The sequence below is a fragment of the Eulemur rufifrons genome, chromosome 12, assembly GCF_041146395.1.
Source record: "Eulemur rufifrons isolate Redbay chromosome 12, OSU_ERuf_1, whole genome shotgun sequence".
Classification (NCBI taxonomy): Eukaryota; Metazoa; Chordata; class Mammalia; order Primates; family Lemuridae; genus Eulemur; species Eulemur rufifrons.
Genome location: NC_090994.1, coordinates 4,455,551 through 4,472,439, shown reverse-complemented (window position 1 = coordinate 4,472,439; position 16,889 = coordinate 4,455,551). Strand labels below are relative to the sequence as shown.

General features: G+C 34.2%; 1 protein-coding gene across 17 annotated transcripts in view; it reads left to right on the top strand.

Annotated features, from left to right (window-relative positions):
• HMBOX1 (homeobox containing 1) overlaps window positions 1–16,889 on the top strand; it is a 117,951-nt gene that overhangs the window by 48,469 nt on the left and 52,593 nt on the right. For all 17 annotated transcript variants that reach the window (XM_069484813.1, XM_069484807.1, XM_069484820.1 and 14 more), the window contains 2 exons: window positions 1,671–2,147; window positions 10,295–10,380. In XM_069484813.1, coding sequence (XP_069340914.1) covers window positions 1,671–2,147; window positions 10,295–10,380 — 563 coding nt within the window. The remainder of the gene's footprint in view (window positions 1–1,670; window positions 2,148–10,294; window positions 10,381–16,889) is intronic.

The following is a 16,889-nucleotide window of genomic DNA, read 5'->3' as shown; positions in this document are numbered from 1 at the left end:
GACAAAACAATCAGTAGAGTAAAATAGAGACTCCAAAGGTAGATTTGTATGGGAATTTTGTGTATGATATAGGCAGCATTTCAGATCAGAGGAGAAGAGATGTAATATTCAATAAAACATTGAACAGCAGGTTATCCATTTGGGATGAAATAAAGCCCTAATCCTTTTACACTTAAGTAAATATAAATTCTAGATGGGGCAAAGATTTTAAATGTAAGAAACTACCACTAGGACCCCTAATCCATCAGTATTAGAGTGGTTTTATCTAAATGGTTTTAACTGGAAACTTAAAGGAATACAACAGCCTATGTCCCAAATCTCATGATTCCAGTAACTCCTACAGAATATTGGAAAGGAGAATGATGTATGCTTTTGGAGTCAATAAGATCTAGGCTTGAATTTTTTTTCTATTTCTTACTCAGACTTTTTGCAAGATACAAAACTATTCTGAGCCTTAGTTTCCTCTACAGTCAATCAATCAATATAAAATGAAATAGAATAAAATAAATAATATTTACGACAGAGGGTTGCTGTGAGGATTAGGTGAGATTACATTATATGAAACTCTTATCCAATTCCTGCCTGGAAGTGACTGTTAACAAATTTTTAGTAAAGAGAGATGAAGAAACAGTTCTCCAGCAGCTTAGGGGGACTGGCTCAGAGCAGACATTTATTTGTAAAGGATGAGAAAAATCCATGACATATGTTTCCATCAGCAGACACTGAGAGCCTACTGCATGCCATGCATCATATGTGGCACTAGAACAATAAAAATTAAAATTGAAGACATTTCCACTTTAAAAAGTCTTGAATAGGAAAGTCAGATTTTATGAGAAAGGAATTCAAGTAGTGAGAATTTTTATGATATTTGACAACTCTCTTAAACTTAGTATTATTATTCACTCTAAGAAAACATTTTCTGATGTGCTGTAGCACTTGTGCTAGTTAAAGGAAACATGTTGTAGAAGCAATTTCTTAAGAAAAATGAAAAGCTCAGTTTGGCTACAACCACAAAAGATCCATTTCTCAGGGTAGCTATTAAGAATGGTTGTATTACAGAGATGAAAAACTCGTGAAATTGCTAAGTACTGGATGAAATAATGCTTAATAAGTTTTTTTTATGTACCTCTCTTGCTTTTCCACTTAAATATTTTTGCTGGTTATTAGCATATGCTTGGGCTTAGCTTAGCAAATAATTTGTTTTCACTAAATGAAGTTATAAAGTTCCTAGGTCAGTTTTGCTGATATTTGATAAATCAAGATAATACAAAGTATTTTTTCAGCAATTTTTTATTAATACTTTAGTATATACATTTGAGATGAAAAAAAAAAACCACTCATGAATTATCACATAGCCTGGGCTTAATGCACTATATGTACCTAATCTGTTATTTTGGTACTACTAACATAACTAAAATTTTATGTCTAATATTTACCACATGAAATTGGGTTTTATGTTATAGCTTTTGTCTACCTGCTAATAAATTCAGTATCTATACCAATCCATTCGCCTTGGCCAAAACATTCTGGCCATATCTGGGACATATCTTCTTATTTGCAATAAAAAGTTGATGTAGAAATATTGCTGAGCATTCTCTATAATGATATGTTCTTTGGTAAGACTGTCAGTAAAGAGACTTCTGAGTTCTTTTTTATCTTTTCTGTTTTAGTTTGCTGGAAACCATGTCTCACTATACAGATGAACCCAGATTTACCATAGAGCAGATAGATCTGCTTCAGCGCCTCCGGCGTACCGGAATGACTAAACATGAAATTCTCCATGCCTTGGAAACTTTGGACCGTCTTGATCAAGAGCATAGTGACAAATTTGGAAGAAGGTCCAGCTATGGAGGAAGTTCATATGGGAACAGTACCAACAATGTCCCAGCATCTTCCTCTACGGCTACAGCTTCCACACAGACCCAGCATTCGGGAATGTCCCCATCACCTAGCAACAGTTATGATACCTCCCCACAGCCTTGCACTACCAATCAGAATGGGAGAGAGAATAATGAGCGATTGTCCACATCCAATGGAAAGATGTCGCCAACTCGCTACCATGCAAACAGCATGGGTCAGAGGTCATACAGTTTTGAAGCCTCAGAAGAGGACCTAGATGTAGACGATAAAGTGGAGGAATTAATGAGGTTAGTTACTTTTCTTACTCAGAGTCCTCAAAAATGTCTGTTTTTAAATTGTTTTAAAGTAATAACCTGTATTTCAGCTATTTACCTATAAAAACTGCGATTTCCCCCTCCCTCCTTTGGAGATGAAAGAAAAGAATTTCAAATTTTATGTGTTTTTTTAATTTTTTTTATTTCATCTTATCATCATGGGGGTACAAAAGTTCAGGCCACATACACTGCCCATGTCCCGCCCATCCCCGCCCCCAGTCAGAACTTCAAGCGTGTCCATTCCCCAGACAGTGTGCATTGCACTCATCATGTAGTTAAATCCCCATCCCCTCCGCCCACCCCATTTTTAATTTAAATTTTCTCTTCTCTACTTCAACCCTTTATCTTCGCTATTTGATAAACCTTATCCATTCCTTTTATCAAAAGTTAGCCTTCTCTTTATGTCTCTAATAGCTAATTTCTAACAGACACATTCGAATCCTTAAATCTATTGTAAAGTACTTTTCCTAAGGGATAAGATAATTTTACCTTGGTACAAAATATATGCACTCTTAACTTTTCCTGCCAACGTTCCAATCAAGAAAATAATTTTGAGCACCTATTACATAAAAATTTTTTTAAACTTGATCTTAGCCAAAAGGCTGAGAAGCGATAATAAAAACTTTTTTTTAAGAGGAAAAATAGACATGGCTTCTACTCCTAAGAAGCTAAAGTTCTAATTTTAGCAATAGATGTTACAGACACACACACACACACACACACATACATGCACGCACGCGCATGTTATCTATTACAAGGTAAGTATTAGCACTTAGCATTTTAAACATGGAGAAAAGAAGTCCACTTTCAATGGAAGTGTTAGGAAAGGCTTCACACTGGATCTGGTACACTTTGAGGGCAACAACCATGTGTTTTCCATTGTTGTGCCTCCAGGATCTAGAACTTTCCTTGGTATGTGGTAATGGCTTAATATGTTAAATGAATGGATGAATTTGACCTAAATATTGAAGAATACTCCTTGTTTTGAAATGTAGGACTTTGATTTGAAGTTAAGAGAATAGTAAAAGGTAGGAAGGGGAAGGCATGTGTTTAGTCTGATACAGATTGCAGATGGTTACTATAGTAATAATAATATATTAGGAGATGGTACAGGTTTTGGAAGACTTTACGTTTCATACTCAATAGTTTATATTGACTTTGGTTGGAATTTAATTTTTACAGGTTTTCAGTAATAGCAATGATAAAAGCATTTTTTTCAATAGATTTTTACTACTGTGGAAGGGTGAGACCCTGTAGATAAATTAGTTATAATAGATAATGAAAGAAACTTTAGCAGTAATTTGTCAGAAATAAAAATAAGACCTAAAATTATGAGTTATAATTCTTCCTAAAGATTTTAAAACTTCAAGATAGAATAATGGTGACTTAATATTGCCACATGGAAGATCCATTCTGCAGTACTACAATGGTGAAATTTCCTTTAAAAAAACTGTCCTGAATTTATTTGGAGGGTGGAACTGCATTTACATGGATCCTGGGCTACATGGACTATTGTATCTAGATTCCAGTGTATACTTGTAATGAATAGTTTCATACAGCAGCCACAAGTCACTGTTGATAAGCTTTTAAAACTTTAAGTTTTGAAATATAAGAGATCAATTTGGCTTTAAATTCATTTTCACTTGTTAAAGCAGGTAGCCAAAGTTCAGGGTGTTGCTTTTGAATTTAACATATATATCCTTGTTAAGATTAAGACGGAGAACCGTTTGGGCAAATAAAAGTTAAATATAACAAGATTACCTTCTAATTATCCTGAGTGGAGTGGATAGCAGCAATAAAATTTATTTGTTAGCATGCTAGCCTGTTTTTTGTTGTTGATGTTGCTGTTAATAAGTTTTGATCAACTTTTAACATAACAGTTGATTTTCGAATGTGTGTAAGACTAACAAGCAACATGAGAAAACTTTCTTTTTAACAAAAGTGTCTAGAAGATTGGCCAGACTAATAAGGGTCTAAAAACTTGACTTTTAGGTCATAGGTTGGCATAATGTTTTCATTCAACTATATCCTCATAATAAACAGAAAACCTGTTTAGCAATGTGTAACATTTGTAGTTAAATCCCATAATTACACACATTCAAGTTTCACTGTAACATACACACAGGTTTACATGTTGTTATCGGTATTTAATGTACATACTGCCACTGGTCACATAATTAGGATACTTTATCTTCTTCCCTTCCACTGCTTTTGTGTCCTCTGATAATCTCGGGCTCTCAGTGGTTCTTCTGGCTCTCTCTCCCACGCCTGCTTTCCTCCAGTGTGTTCCACTCTCTCTTCTCTCAAGTTTGCAGATGGTAACAATCCCTCTTAGGCCAGAGGCAGAAGTTTATTGAATGACGTTCTTACTTGTAATCATTATATCCATGCTGTCAGGTTGATCAGACAAACTGAAATTCACAAAAATTAAATAATTTGCCCAAGAAAACTTATATTTCATATTAGGTGGCAGAGACTAAATTGCAACCCATATCTTTATTATCAACATGTTGCTGGTATGTGTTGCCTTTGTAAGTAAATTTTTCATGTCTGTGGATTTTAATACAACTTTAGATAAGGTGGATAGTATAACTCAAGACAAAAGTATGAGTGGCCTTAATGGGCTTGGCCCTCCTTTTCTCCCTCATGATATTTGCTACTTCAAATCAATTACTTTCTAACATAATGAATTTTTATTTGGGGGAATGTTAGGGAAAGTTTTTGAACAGTGGATATTTCTAAGTATTCTGTGCCCAATGTTATAGTAGATTGAAACTGGTGGTCTCTGGTGGGGAGCATGGGTGCCTGAATGCCTTTCTACCTCCTTTTGTACGTATGTGATTCACATCTTGCTTACTCACATTCCTCAAGCTCCAGGGCACTCAACCATAAGACATATTTTTAAAATCATATAATTCATTGAGTGTACAAACTTAACTCCTAATAATTTCAAGGTACATAATGGAGATTTTTCTGTAGAACTTTATCAAGTTATAACTGTGTACCTGATCAACTTGTTAAGACAGAGTGAGAAAGAAAGTAACTGCTACTGTTTCCATTTTTGTGCTAGGGTAAAAAAAAATGATAAGCAAACTAATATGTGAATTCTCAACAAATTGTTGAATATAACATTTTAGGAAGGATTTTGAAGCCAAGAATGAAGACCTATTTACACTTTAATATTTTTTAAAATGCATCTATTAATATATAAATATATGTATGGGGAGGTATGTGTATACACATCTGCTAATATAATGGTATACATATACTAATATGTATCTGTTCTATTATGTATATATTATGAAACAATTTAAATGACGCTTATCAGAATTAATAAACAATGCCGTACATTAAAGATGTTATTCTTAACCACTCATGTACTAAATTTTATGAGTATGTCAGTATTTGTACAAAATTCTGAGACTTTCTTCTAAGTTGGTTATCTATAGGCCTAACAATAGAGTATTTACTTTTGTTGGTAGGATATTTATGTTTTATAGGTAATAAAATGAAATTTGGCCATGATATCCAGTTACCAGTTACCATGTCATTGATACATAAAGAGTAGCTTTTTTTTTTTAGAGTTATCTTTTAAAATTTAAAGTTATGCTTTATTTATCTCCATGGGTGGAAGTTCACAGTGGTAGGTTTTTATCTAAAAGTGAAAGAAATTTGTACATAATTGTATTTTTCCAAGTGTGAAATAGTCTGTCTTGGTAAGTATTGCTTCATCTCTGGAAGTCTTTGAGATAGATGACTACCTTTAAAGGATCCTAAAGAATGTGCAGTGTATATTAAGAAGATATGGAAGATCTTAAAGCATATCATTTTTAAACATGTGTCTTTAATATTTTTTGTCCCAGAAAAGGAAGCAATGTCATTTGAACTCTCATAAATAACTTTTTTCCATTCTGACTTGGGAAGCTTAAACATATTTGAGAATAAGAATATAAAGCTGTTTTATAAATTATCTAGATCAGGTTTTCCATTTTACAACCTTTTATCTCCAACTACAGATTTGTTCATTCATTGAACAAATTAAGCTCTGTTACATGCAAACCCCATAATGAATAAGGCACAATCTTTGTGTTAAAGGACTTTGCAGGGTAGTAGGAGAGATAAGATTAGGAACAACTATAATATAGAATAGCATGTAATGTATTAGCATGTGAAGAGTGTAATTGAAATGTTAAAGTTAGGCATTGGAAGAAGAGATCTTTTTTAGCTGTAAAGATCAGGGAAAACTTCTCTGAATAGATGACAGTTAAATTGTCTTAATAAAAGGTGATTCCATAAAGAGGCATTACTGATGAATTCATCCAGATATTAAGAAAGGTCTAGAGGTAACAGTGGAAAGTTTAGCAAGTTGCAAAAATAATGGCACTGGCGTGTAGAAAGGAAGAATTTCATCCTGATGTGGAAATGACCCAGATGAATCTATCATGGCAATGATTTGAAAAAGGTAGGAAGAGATAGATGAAATGGATTTCAGTTGGATAGATGCAAATCAAGTGGATAGCTTAACGTGGAAGCTGTGGAATGAGAGAAAAGATCAGCCTACTCTTTAATTCCATAAGATTTGAGGAGTGGAAATTTTGAAGAGTATGAGATTTTGTAAGAGAAGGGAGGAAGAATGGATGCATTATTTTAAGGAGGATGTCAAATTGCAGAAGAAGAGAGGAAATGAGGAGAGGGAGAAGATGAGAGGGTTAGATTTAGAATAAATGAAGTTTCCATATTTAGAATAAATGAAGTTTCCATGCTAACAAACTGGTGATTTCACGGGATACAATGAGGACAACAGGGGAGGCAGGTCATTAAAGAAGGCTGAGGAGGATATGTGAAAGCTTAAAGAACAAAGCTAACCCAGTAGAATGGAATGCTGTTACTATTTTGAAAGTATCTGTCACTGCTTGTGTTTAAATTGACTTTATAGAACTCTTTCCATGGTGCCTTAAAGTACCTGGTACAGATGTTTACTTCAGTCTTACGTGGTTGTAGCTGATCATTTGTTTCTTCTTTCCTTGGGATCATTTCTGAGGTTTTATAAAATAATACTCAGCTTTTATGTAGTACTTTTACAATTTCAGAAAATTTTTAAATTTAAGAATTTTTGATTTTATATATTACATACGTATATGCATTTAATAGTTAATTTCATTGCTTAGAGAAAAATTTTAAAAGCTATGTGAAGGGGTTATTTAATGTTCTCATTTTACCAGATGATAAAACCAGGATCTAGCTTTATTAAATGATGTGCCCACATACACCTTTATCTTTTAAGACTTATGTTTTTATTTTGAAAAATCTTCTCTCTGGTAAAGCAGTACAGAGTTTTTGATGTTTTGGGTTTTTTAATTTAAACTGGTTATGGGTACTTAGAAACTTGTCAGATACCTAAAAATGGAGTCTATGAGAGGGTGAGTGAATTGTTGTGGTTTTGCAGACTTCTGGGTTGCTTCTGTCTAGTTCAGTCCTTGATGATGTCATGCTGCAAGGCTGTGAATAATTTACAAACTGGATATTTCCCATTGGAATAATTTGCACAATATGTCTTCTATATGATTTAGTGTCTACTCTAGATGAATTTGATTTAAAATAAATTAGATTTAAATTTCAATTTAAATCATTAATCAAGAAAATACCATTTAGTCATTTTCCCCCACAAAAGCGTGTTTTTTAATTTAATTTGAATAAATGCTCTCTTAAATTCAGTTTCATTTTCTTAGATCATTCTATACATTGAAATGTAATACTTTAAAATTTTTTAGATTAATTTTGTAGTATGAGAAACCAAATGATCTGGTTGTTTTGTTTACATAAGGCAACTGAAATAGATACTGCTGGCCAGGCGTGGTGGGTCATGCCTGTAATCCTAGCACTTTGGGAGGCTGAGGCAGGAGGATCTCTTGAGACCAGGAGTTCAAGACCAGCCTGAGCAACACAGTGAGACCCCTGTCTCTACAAAAAATAAAAAAAATTAGCCAGGTATGGTGGCCCACAAGCTACTTGGGAGGCTGAGGCAAGAGGATCACTTGAGCCCAGGGGTTTGAAGTTGCAGGGAGCTATGATGACACCACTGCATGCTAGCCCAGACAAATCAGACTTTGTCTCAAAAAAAAAAAAAAAAGACATAGATACTGCTGAAGTTATCTCTTCCTCACCAATTGTTATGTTTGAGAGCTGTTCTACATTACCTGTATTTTAATCAATTATTTTGTTTGACTTCAAAATATATTTATTTTTGCCTTTTTCTTTCATATACACAATTTTGAAATAAAATGAGAATGCATATTTTTCAAAGAATTATTTCAAATATAGACAAGCATTTTAGGAGGAGTCTAGCCAGTATCTACATCAAAATCCAGATCAGTATGAGAAATTTTAAATATTGCATTAGGCAGCTGATTTTTTATTTTCTTCCTTTAGGAATCTTTTTTGATTAGGATTTCCAACTGATAGATCAGGAATATACTTGTAGAGCTACAGATTGGAAACTGTCACCTCCGTCACCTCTCTGTTCTTTTCTAGAATTCCCAAAAGAGAGCATAGAATCTACCAACAGAATGTATAACCCCTCCTCATTAAGGGGCTAAAATACCTGATCTAATTTAAATCACAACTGATTCTTTTTGAATAGGATACTTTAGTTTCTCCAAATAATCTACAGAGAGATGTGAACCCATGTAAAGAGTTTGTGGTTCTTTCACAAAACTATTTGTAAAGACTTTGTGATCCCTTTGTCTTAGATCAGGGGTCAGGAAACTTTTTTTTATAAAAGGCTAGATAGTAAACATTTTGGACTTTGTGTCCAAGAGGCAAATTGGAGGATATAATATAGATACTTATAAAAGAGAAAACAAACAGTCACAAATTTTTATTGATGAAATTTAATCTAGAATAATAATAATTGAGTATAATATTTTAAAATATAGGCCTACTAATGAGAAGAATGAAATTTTGGGGGGGGAATTAATAATATTTTGCTTAATTCATGGTCAGCATTATCATTCCTTCTCATCAAATTGATTGCAAATGTCCATCTGTGAAAACGATTCCTAGCTCATAGGTTGTATAAAGACAGATGGCAGTCCAGACTTAGCCCACTGGCCGTAATTTGCTGACCCCTGTGTTAGATAATGTTACCACTATTCTGTGTTACTTTTGAGCTTGAACAAAAATCAGTGCTTTATTTGTTTAATCCATTTGAAGATAAAGCATTCAAAAGAGAAATTGGTCAGCTTTAAGGGTTTAAGTATGATATTCAAGTATTCTCCTTGTTCTTGTTGGAAACCTGAAGTCTTGCCACTCATTGTCATTCTCCTGAATGTCAGGTCTTTTAAGAATTTGTTGAATTTTTAAATGAGTAAAAATTTGTAAAAGGCATATTAGTGGAGGAAAGATGAGGTCTGTAATGTAATCACAAGGACAGAATGTAGTGTAGTATTTAGTGTTAAGTGTTCTTCTGTGTAACAAGTAATCAGTAAATGCCTTTTTAATATTAAAATTTTATATTTGACACTTCCCACCTTAATTTTTTGTTTATACGGGAAAAAGAAGGCAAGTTAAGGGGCAAAGTCTGTTTTAAAATGGCTAATATTTTTACAGTTGTGAGAATGATAATGATTTCTATTCCCTTAATCATTTTAAAGGTTTTTAAATGAACATTATTTATGCAATTGCATAGGTAACATACAAACCCACAGTCTACTCACGACTGATTTTTGTTGTTGTTGCTTTTTATTTTTCTAGGATTTCTGTCTGTGTAAGATATATTCATTCCCCAGTAATGAAACTTTGTGTATACCATATGACAGCCTTGTTCCTAATGTGAATTATACAGAGCATGCGATTAACCATCCTCTGGTATGAGACTTATTTCTGCTGTGGTCTTCACTAAAGCGTCTGTCTGATGGTGTGATGTTTTAGGACCTGAATATTTGGTGTTTCTTGGTTTGTTGTAATTTCATATTTTCACACAAGTTTGGTCTGTTTACCTTTTATTTTTGTGTCCTTTCTTTCTGTGTTCTCCCCACCTCTCTGCTTCACCTTTCTTTTAGCAAAGATGAGGATTTCTACCTTCAACATACATTGTTGGTCTTGTCTTCTGTTTTTGTTAGGAGGGACAGCAGTGTGATAAAAGAGGAAATCAAAGCCTTTCTTGCCAATCGGAGGATTTCCCAAGCAGTTGTTGCACAGGTAACAGGTAAGAGCTGAAGAGCCCTTTATTCTGGAATCATGTCTAGTCTCTGCCTTCTGGTGCAGATGTTGGAATATTGCTTGCATTTCTGCATTGCAGTGCAGATCTGTCAATTTAGGCATAATAATGTATGCCTGTGATTTAAAACCCATTGTCTCTGATATCACAGAACTTCTCCAGTGATTTTTTTCTTTTTTACTTGTGCTAGTAAATTTTATAGCATTTGTAATAAGCACATAATTCCCTATTTTATGGCTAAAAAAGGGTTTCTCTAGTTTTCTTTTAATTGTAAGAGAGCTTATGACACATGCACATCCAACAACTATCTGCATTTCTTATTTTTAAAAGCTTTGTAGTCCTCCAAATATAAGCCCTAGTTTTACCAATTGAAGTTTTTTTAACCACTTTTCTGTATGTAAAAGCTTTCCTCAAAACATTCCTGAGAAGATAAGAGGTACCATTGTCTTCTCTTTGTTCTTTATATACCATCCCATTCTCCACCTGCACCCAAGTCCCATCCCCAGTATCTGGTGTATATGTGTCATTCTCTATTCAGATTGCATTTTTTATGAAGTTCTTAAATTTGGGAGTGCCATGTCTTTGTTAGTATGTGGTCTTTCTTTCTTGGGTCTCAATAATTTATAAAACCCTTGAAAAATAAACTGTGCCTTAGTCATTAGAGGAACCAGAAACTCTTTCACCTACATTTTGTAGTTGCTACATTGTTATACTTTGTACATTGATGGATATAAAAGTTAATTTCCCCCTCCTTTTAGTAACACTACCAGCCACTAGTAAGCTGTATGACCTTGGGCTTTTCAGCCTCTGTGCCTCAGTTTTCTTTCTTCTGCAATGAAATACGTGGATCTGATCTTCAACAGTACCTTACAATTTTAAGAAATTATTTCTGTTCTCTAGGCAGAGATAATATTGAAGCTAATTTACCTAAAAGGTTGTTGCTGATCATTAATTTGGTTAAAAATGAAACTTCAGATTTTAGTAGTCTTAAATTTCATCCCAAATATCTAAGGTCAGCCAGTATTTTATAATGTGTGTGTGATATATTACACTCGTAATATATTTTTATAAATGACACTTCTATTCATGGTAAAAGACTTTAATTAAAGACATGTCCTTCTGTGTAGAAGTCTTACACTGAAGGACTGTGTGTGGATTTAATTGTTACAGTCTTTAGGTGTTTTCAATAGGATATTTAAAATACATTGTTATCCTTTATCTTTGAGGACTAAGTTCTAGTGCTTAAGGCAATGTTAAGGGCAAGTTAAGCAGGTTTTACTGAAACTCACTGATGTGGAGTATGAAAAGATGGAGTGTTGCCTTTTTGGTGCTTATTTGTCAGCCTCTGTGACTAGAAGCAATAGTATCTTCTAGTTTAAATGCCTCAAAAACAAAAACAAAATTATAGTGTTATAGAATAGCATTACAAAGTTGACTTTTTCAGGTGGAAGTATTTCTAAGTATGTTGAATACCCTGAAGCTTGAATCGTCTTGGATTTTTAAAATAGTAGCTTTGAAACCCATCCAACATTGATGCAAATTATAATAAAATAACTTTAAAAAGCATTTCTTAGGCATAAAAGCATTAGATATACCATCATGGGAATACTGTCAAATATAGTATTGCCTTTTTGAAAAGGAAAACTGAAAGATATATTTTCATATCTTGCTCCTGAAAATACAATCTATAGAACAGCAGTATTGGCATCACCTGGGAGCTCCTTAGACTTGTAAAAATACTGAGTATCACCCTAAACCTGCTGAAACAGAATTTATAGTTTAACCAGAAGCCCAGGTGATTTGGGTTTGAGAAGTATGATTCTAGGAGACTGGTAAACTTTCTTGACATTAGCTTCAATGGATCTGCATTGTTTAACATTGCCTCACTCAGTAATAGTCATCATGATGCCATCTCCTGGTTTTTGAAAGCAAGAGTTGAAAATATATTCACACATTTATTATCTATTGTATCAAATGGACTTTCCTTTTGCTGCCTTAATTATGGGATTTGATAGTGTTAAAAATTTCCTCCATTTCAGCCTCACCCCAACTTGTTCTTCTTCTTTTTCATTTCTACTCCAAAAGCTTGGGTTGGGTTCATCTTCCTTTGATCAGAAATCTTTGATGGTTCTCCATTGTCTAAAAAATGTAATTCCTCATAATCTGTCTCCAGCCTCCTTTTTTATTGCCATCTTCTATTCAGTATACCCCCACTGAATTCTACTCCTTACCATTTCCAGAATTCTGGTTACTTGGATTGTTGGTTGTGCCTAGGATGCCTTTCACCTCCTCGTCTCAGCCTTATCAATTTCTGCTTAGTGAGATTATCTCAGGTGTTATCCTCATTCTAACTTCTTTGACCACTTTAGCCCATACACACCTCTTTTTTCCTTAAGTTAATTACACTTAGTTCACCACCGTAAGGTTTAATACTCATTTCAGTTATGTATTTTGAAATAATGTTTTTCAAAATCAGTGACTTTTTCTTACGCATCCTCAAAGAGTCTAGCATCATACATGTACTCTGAACATTCCATGTTTACCATGCTTCCTTGTAGAGCTGCTGTGTAGTGAAAAGGTGTACTAGTGATGCTAACACAAGCTATACATACGAAAAATTGTCCAGTGTGACTTTGTTCAGTGGTGTGCTCTCTCCAGAAATAATTATTTATTTGCTCAACAAATGCTGCATGATTTTTTGCCCTTAAGGAACTTGCATTTTTCTTTTACCCACTTCAGTTATTTATGTAAGGCCAGGGAAATGAGGATGATTGATAACCAGATTGGTTCATTGTCCTCTTGGTTAACTTACTGAATTCCTGTTTTTCTCATGTATTATTGTGTTATGTTTTTCACCCAGCCTGTCCAGCCATCAAGCTAAACTCAGGGACAAGGCTTCTCATTGCAGAGAAGAGATTTTGCTAGAGAATAGCGAGTTAGTGAGAACCTAATAAAGTCTGGCACTCTTAATTGGTCCACCTAGGATAGAGTGATCCTGTGTAAGGAGGCCTTCTGATCACTCAGACTCCCTCCTTGGAGAACCTAATCAGTATATAGACACATTTTCCTGTCTTTAAATAAATTAGTCAAATGTGTCTTTAAAAAATATCTACCTGATGAAATGTACCCCAAAATAAAGTTTAGGATGTGGTGTTGCAAGAATCTTGTCCTCTAGCAGATTCTCTTAAAGTCAGTTAAGTTCAACTCTAATATGTGAAATAAGTCAACCTTGAAGTAAAATGAGAACAAGTGGTGCATAACAAAAGAAAATGCTAAATAAAAAAGTGTAATGAGGTGCAAAATTATAACACATGTACTTGTTCCCAAAACAGACACAGAAGTTTCTTTTTATAGATTCAGAGGATTTCTATAATAAGATAAACAAGAAGTTCATGGGTGGGGTCTGTATAAATAATATCCCACTGATAGGAAAAATGACAGTATAAACAGGATATAATAACAGTGCCTGCTGAATTCCCAGCATGTTATTTGTAGCTTCTTTCACAGTCACAGCTGCTCCCACCAAGGGTGGATTTTACCTCTGTAAGAGGTCAGCCAAGATTCCAAATTCTCACTAACAATGGTGGGGTGGTGAGCATAGCCTTTGCTTTGGTAATAAACACTGTATTCTGTATTAACTTTCAGGGTAAGAAGGCTGTTTAAGAATGCTTAAAACATAATTTTTTTAATGACCTCTGGGAAAAAATCAGGCATGCAGAATAAATGAGTAAATGGGCAGCTTGATGAGTGCTTGTCAGCCAAAGAAATATACTAATAGGATTCATGTCCTTTGAAAAAATGAATACATGGAAGAAGAAAAATCATTTAGCATCTCCACATTTTAAGAAATTTATCACAATTTTGTTTTCTTGAATAGTAGTAGTATAATGGAAAAGCAACATAATACCAAGGTTCTAGTCTTTCTGTCATTACATAGCCTTGTGACCCAGAGCCTCATTTTCCTTGTTTATAAGATGAAGGACTTTGACCTAATAGTTTATTTCTTAGTCCCCTTGGTCTGGCTGCTATAACAAAATACCATAAACTGGTAGCTTATAAACAACAGAAATGTATTTCTCAAAGTTCTGAAGGCTGGGAAATTTGAGATCAAGGTAGATTCATTGTCTAGTGAGAGCCTGCTTTCTGGCTCATAGACAATGCCTTCCTGCTGTGTCTTCACATGTGGAAAGGGTGAGGGGGTCTCTCTTGGGCCTCTTTTCTTAAGGCATGAATCCCATTCATGAGGGCTCCACCCACAGGACCTAATCACCTCCCAAAGATCCCACCTCCTAATACCATCATCACTTTCAACATAGGAATGATTGTGGTGAAGATTTCAACATAGGAATTTTAGAGGGACATTAACATTCAGACCATAGCAGTTTCTGTCTTTTCTAGTTGTCAAATCCTAATCTGTTTTCAAATGGTTAAGTACATTTAACAGGTATGCATCTTACCTGTACCCACTATTCTCGTTGCCCAAATGTGAGAATTTGTGTAAAGACAGGTTCTGAACTGGTTTTAGAAATGTTTCAGCTGTATGCACATCACTTCCCTTTTGTACTTATCTTTAAAATGAAGGATAAAAACACTATATATTCTGTTTAGTTATCATTTCTTTACAAAGGTGGATATATATTGATCCTCTCCCTAATCAGAAAACTTCAGACTAGATATTAAAAACCAATTAAAGTGTCCATATACTTTTTTAAAAAATAAACTTCATTTTTTTTAGAGCAGTTTTAGTTTCTCCACCAAGTGAGTAGAAAGTAGAGAGTTCCCATACACCCCCTGCCCCACCTCCCACACACAGCCTTCCCCACTACCACCATCCAGCACTGGAGTGCTACCTTTGTTACAGTCAAACCTGCATTGACAGGACATTGTCACCCAAGTCCATAGTGTACTTTAGGGTTCACTCTTGGTGTTGCACATTCTATGGGATTCAGATAAACGTATAATGACACGTATCCTCATTATAGTATCACACAGAATAGGTTCACTGCCCTAAACATCCTCTGTGCTCTGCCTGTTAATCCCTGCCTCCCCCCTAACCTCTGGCAACCACTGATCTTTATACTGTCTTCATAGTTTTGCCTTTTCCAGAAAGTCATATAGTTGGAATCATACTGCATGGAGCTTCAGCTTGGCATCTTTCACTTAGTAATATTTGTTTAAGTTTCCTTCATGTCTCTTCATGGTTTGATAGCTCATTTCCTTTTAGTGCTAAATCCATTCCATTGTCTAGATGTAACACAGTTTATTTATCCATTCACCTACTGGAGGGCATCTTGGTTGCTTCCAGGTTTTGGCAATTATGAATAAAGTTGCTATAATAAGTAGAATTTATATCTACCCTAGAAAAGCAATGTTGATAGAGCCTAAATCACAGACTATGGAATTATTATAATACAACTAGATATAATTACCTTGCTCATTTAACAAAATTTTATCAGTTCCTATCTAATAGATTTTACCAGTTTTATGTAGATCTCCAATTTGAAGACTGTTGTCTGTCAACAAAATGGGCAGGTTTCTGCATGTGAGGTGTAATTCTGTCTCCAAATTGAAAAGGTTTAGAGGGGTTTTTTTATTTTGTTTTGTTTTATTGTTGTTGTTAGGAGAAACCTTTTTAAATCTTCTTTGAATGGACCATATAATCTATCTTTTAGGAATTTATCCTATAGAAATATTTGCTTATGTCTAGAATAGTGACTATACAAGATTATTTATTGTAGCATATTATATGATAGCAAAAGGCTGAATGTCTATCAGTAGGAGGCTAGTTAGGTGAATTATGGTACCTCTATATTATGGAGTACTTTCTGTCCATAAAAGAATGAGGCAGCTCCATATGTCTCCAGGGGAATGAGAAAGGGAATGGGTTGTAAGGTATGAATGGAGGATGACTTATTTTCGTTGCTTGTGGCTTTTGTACTTTATGCATAAGTTCTGTATTTAAAAAAAAAAACAAAACAATTTTCAAGCACCAGTTTTAAAAACATACACCACTTCACAGGCTCAACAATAATGTGTACTGGCCAGATTCAACTCAAGGGGGTCACCAGTTTGCTCTATGTGCTCTCTGATACCCATCAGAATCACAAGATTTTGTTGTTTCTGACAAGATGAATCTGAAGTTCGTCTGTAAGAAAAAATGCATAAGAATAACTGGGAGATTCTTTAAAGAGAATAGAAGAAAGGGTTTGAAGAAATTTGCCCTACCAGATATTAAAATATAGTACATTGTTCCAGTAAGTAAAACAGGATCATTTTGTCAGATGGATATATCTGTTGTATATCTATCCTTAGATATAAGCAAATTTAGCTTTAGTAAAGGAAGCCTTTCAGATCTTTAAGGAAATAACATTTTTCCATTGATTATTTGAAAATGAAAAAATTTAAAAATAGTCTAAATGAAAATGAAAAGAATAAAACATCATACCAGAAACAAAAATCTTTATTCCATATGGAATAAAGAACTAAATAAATACATT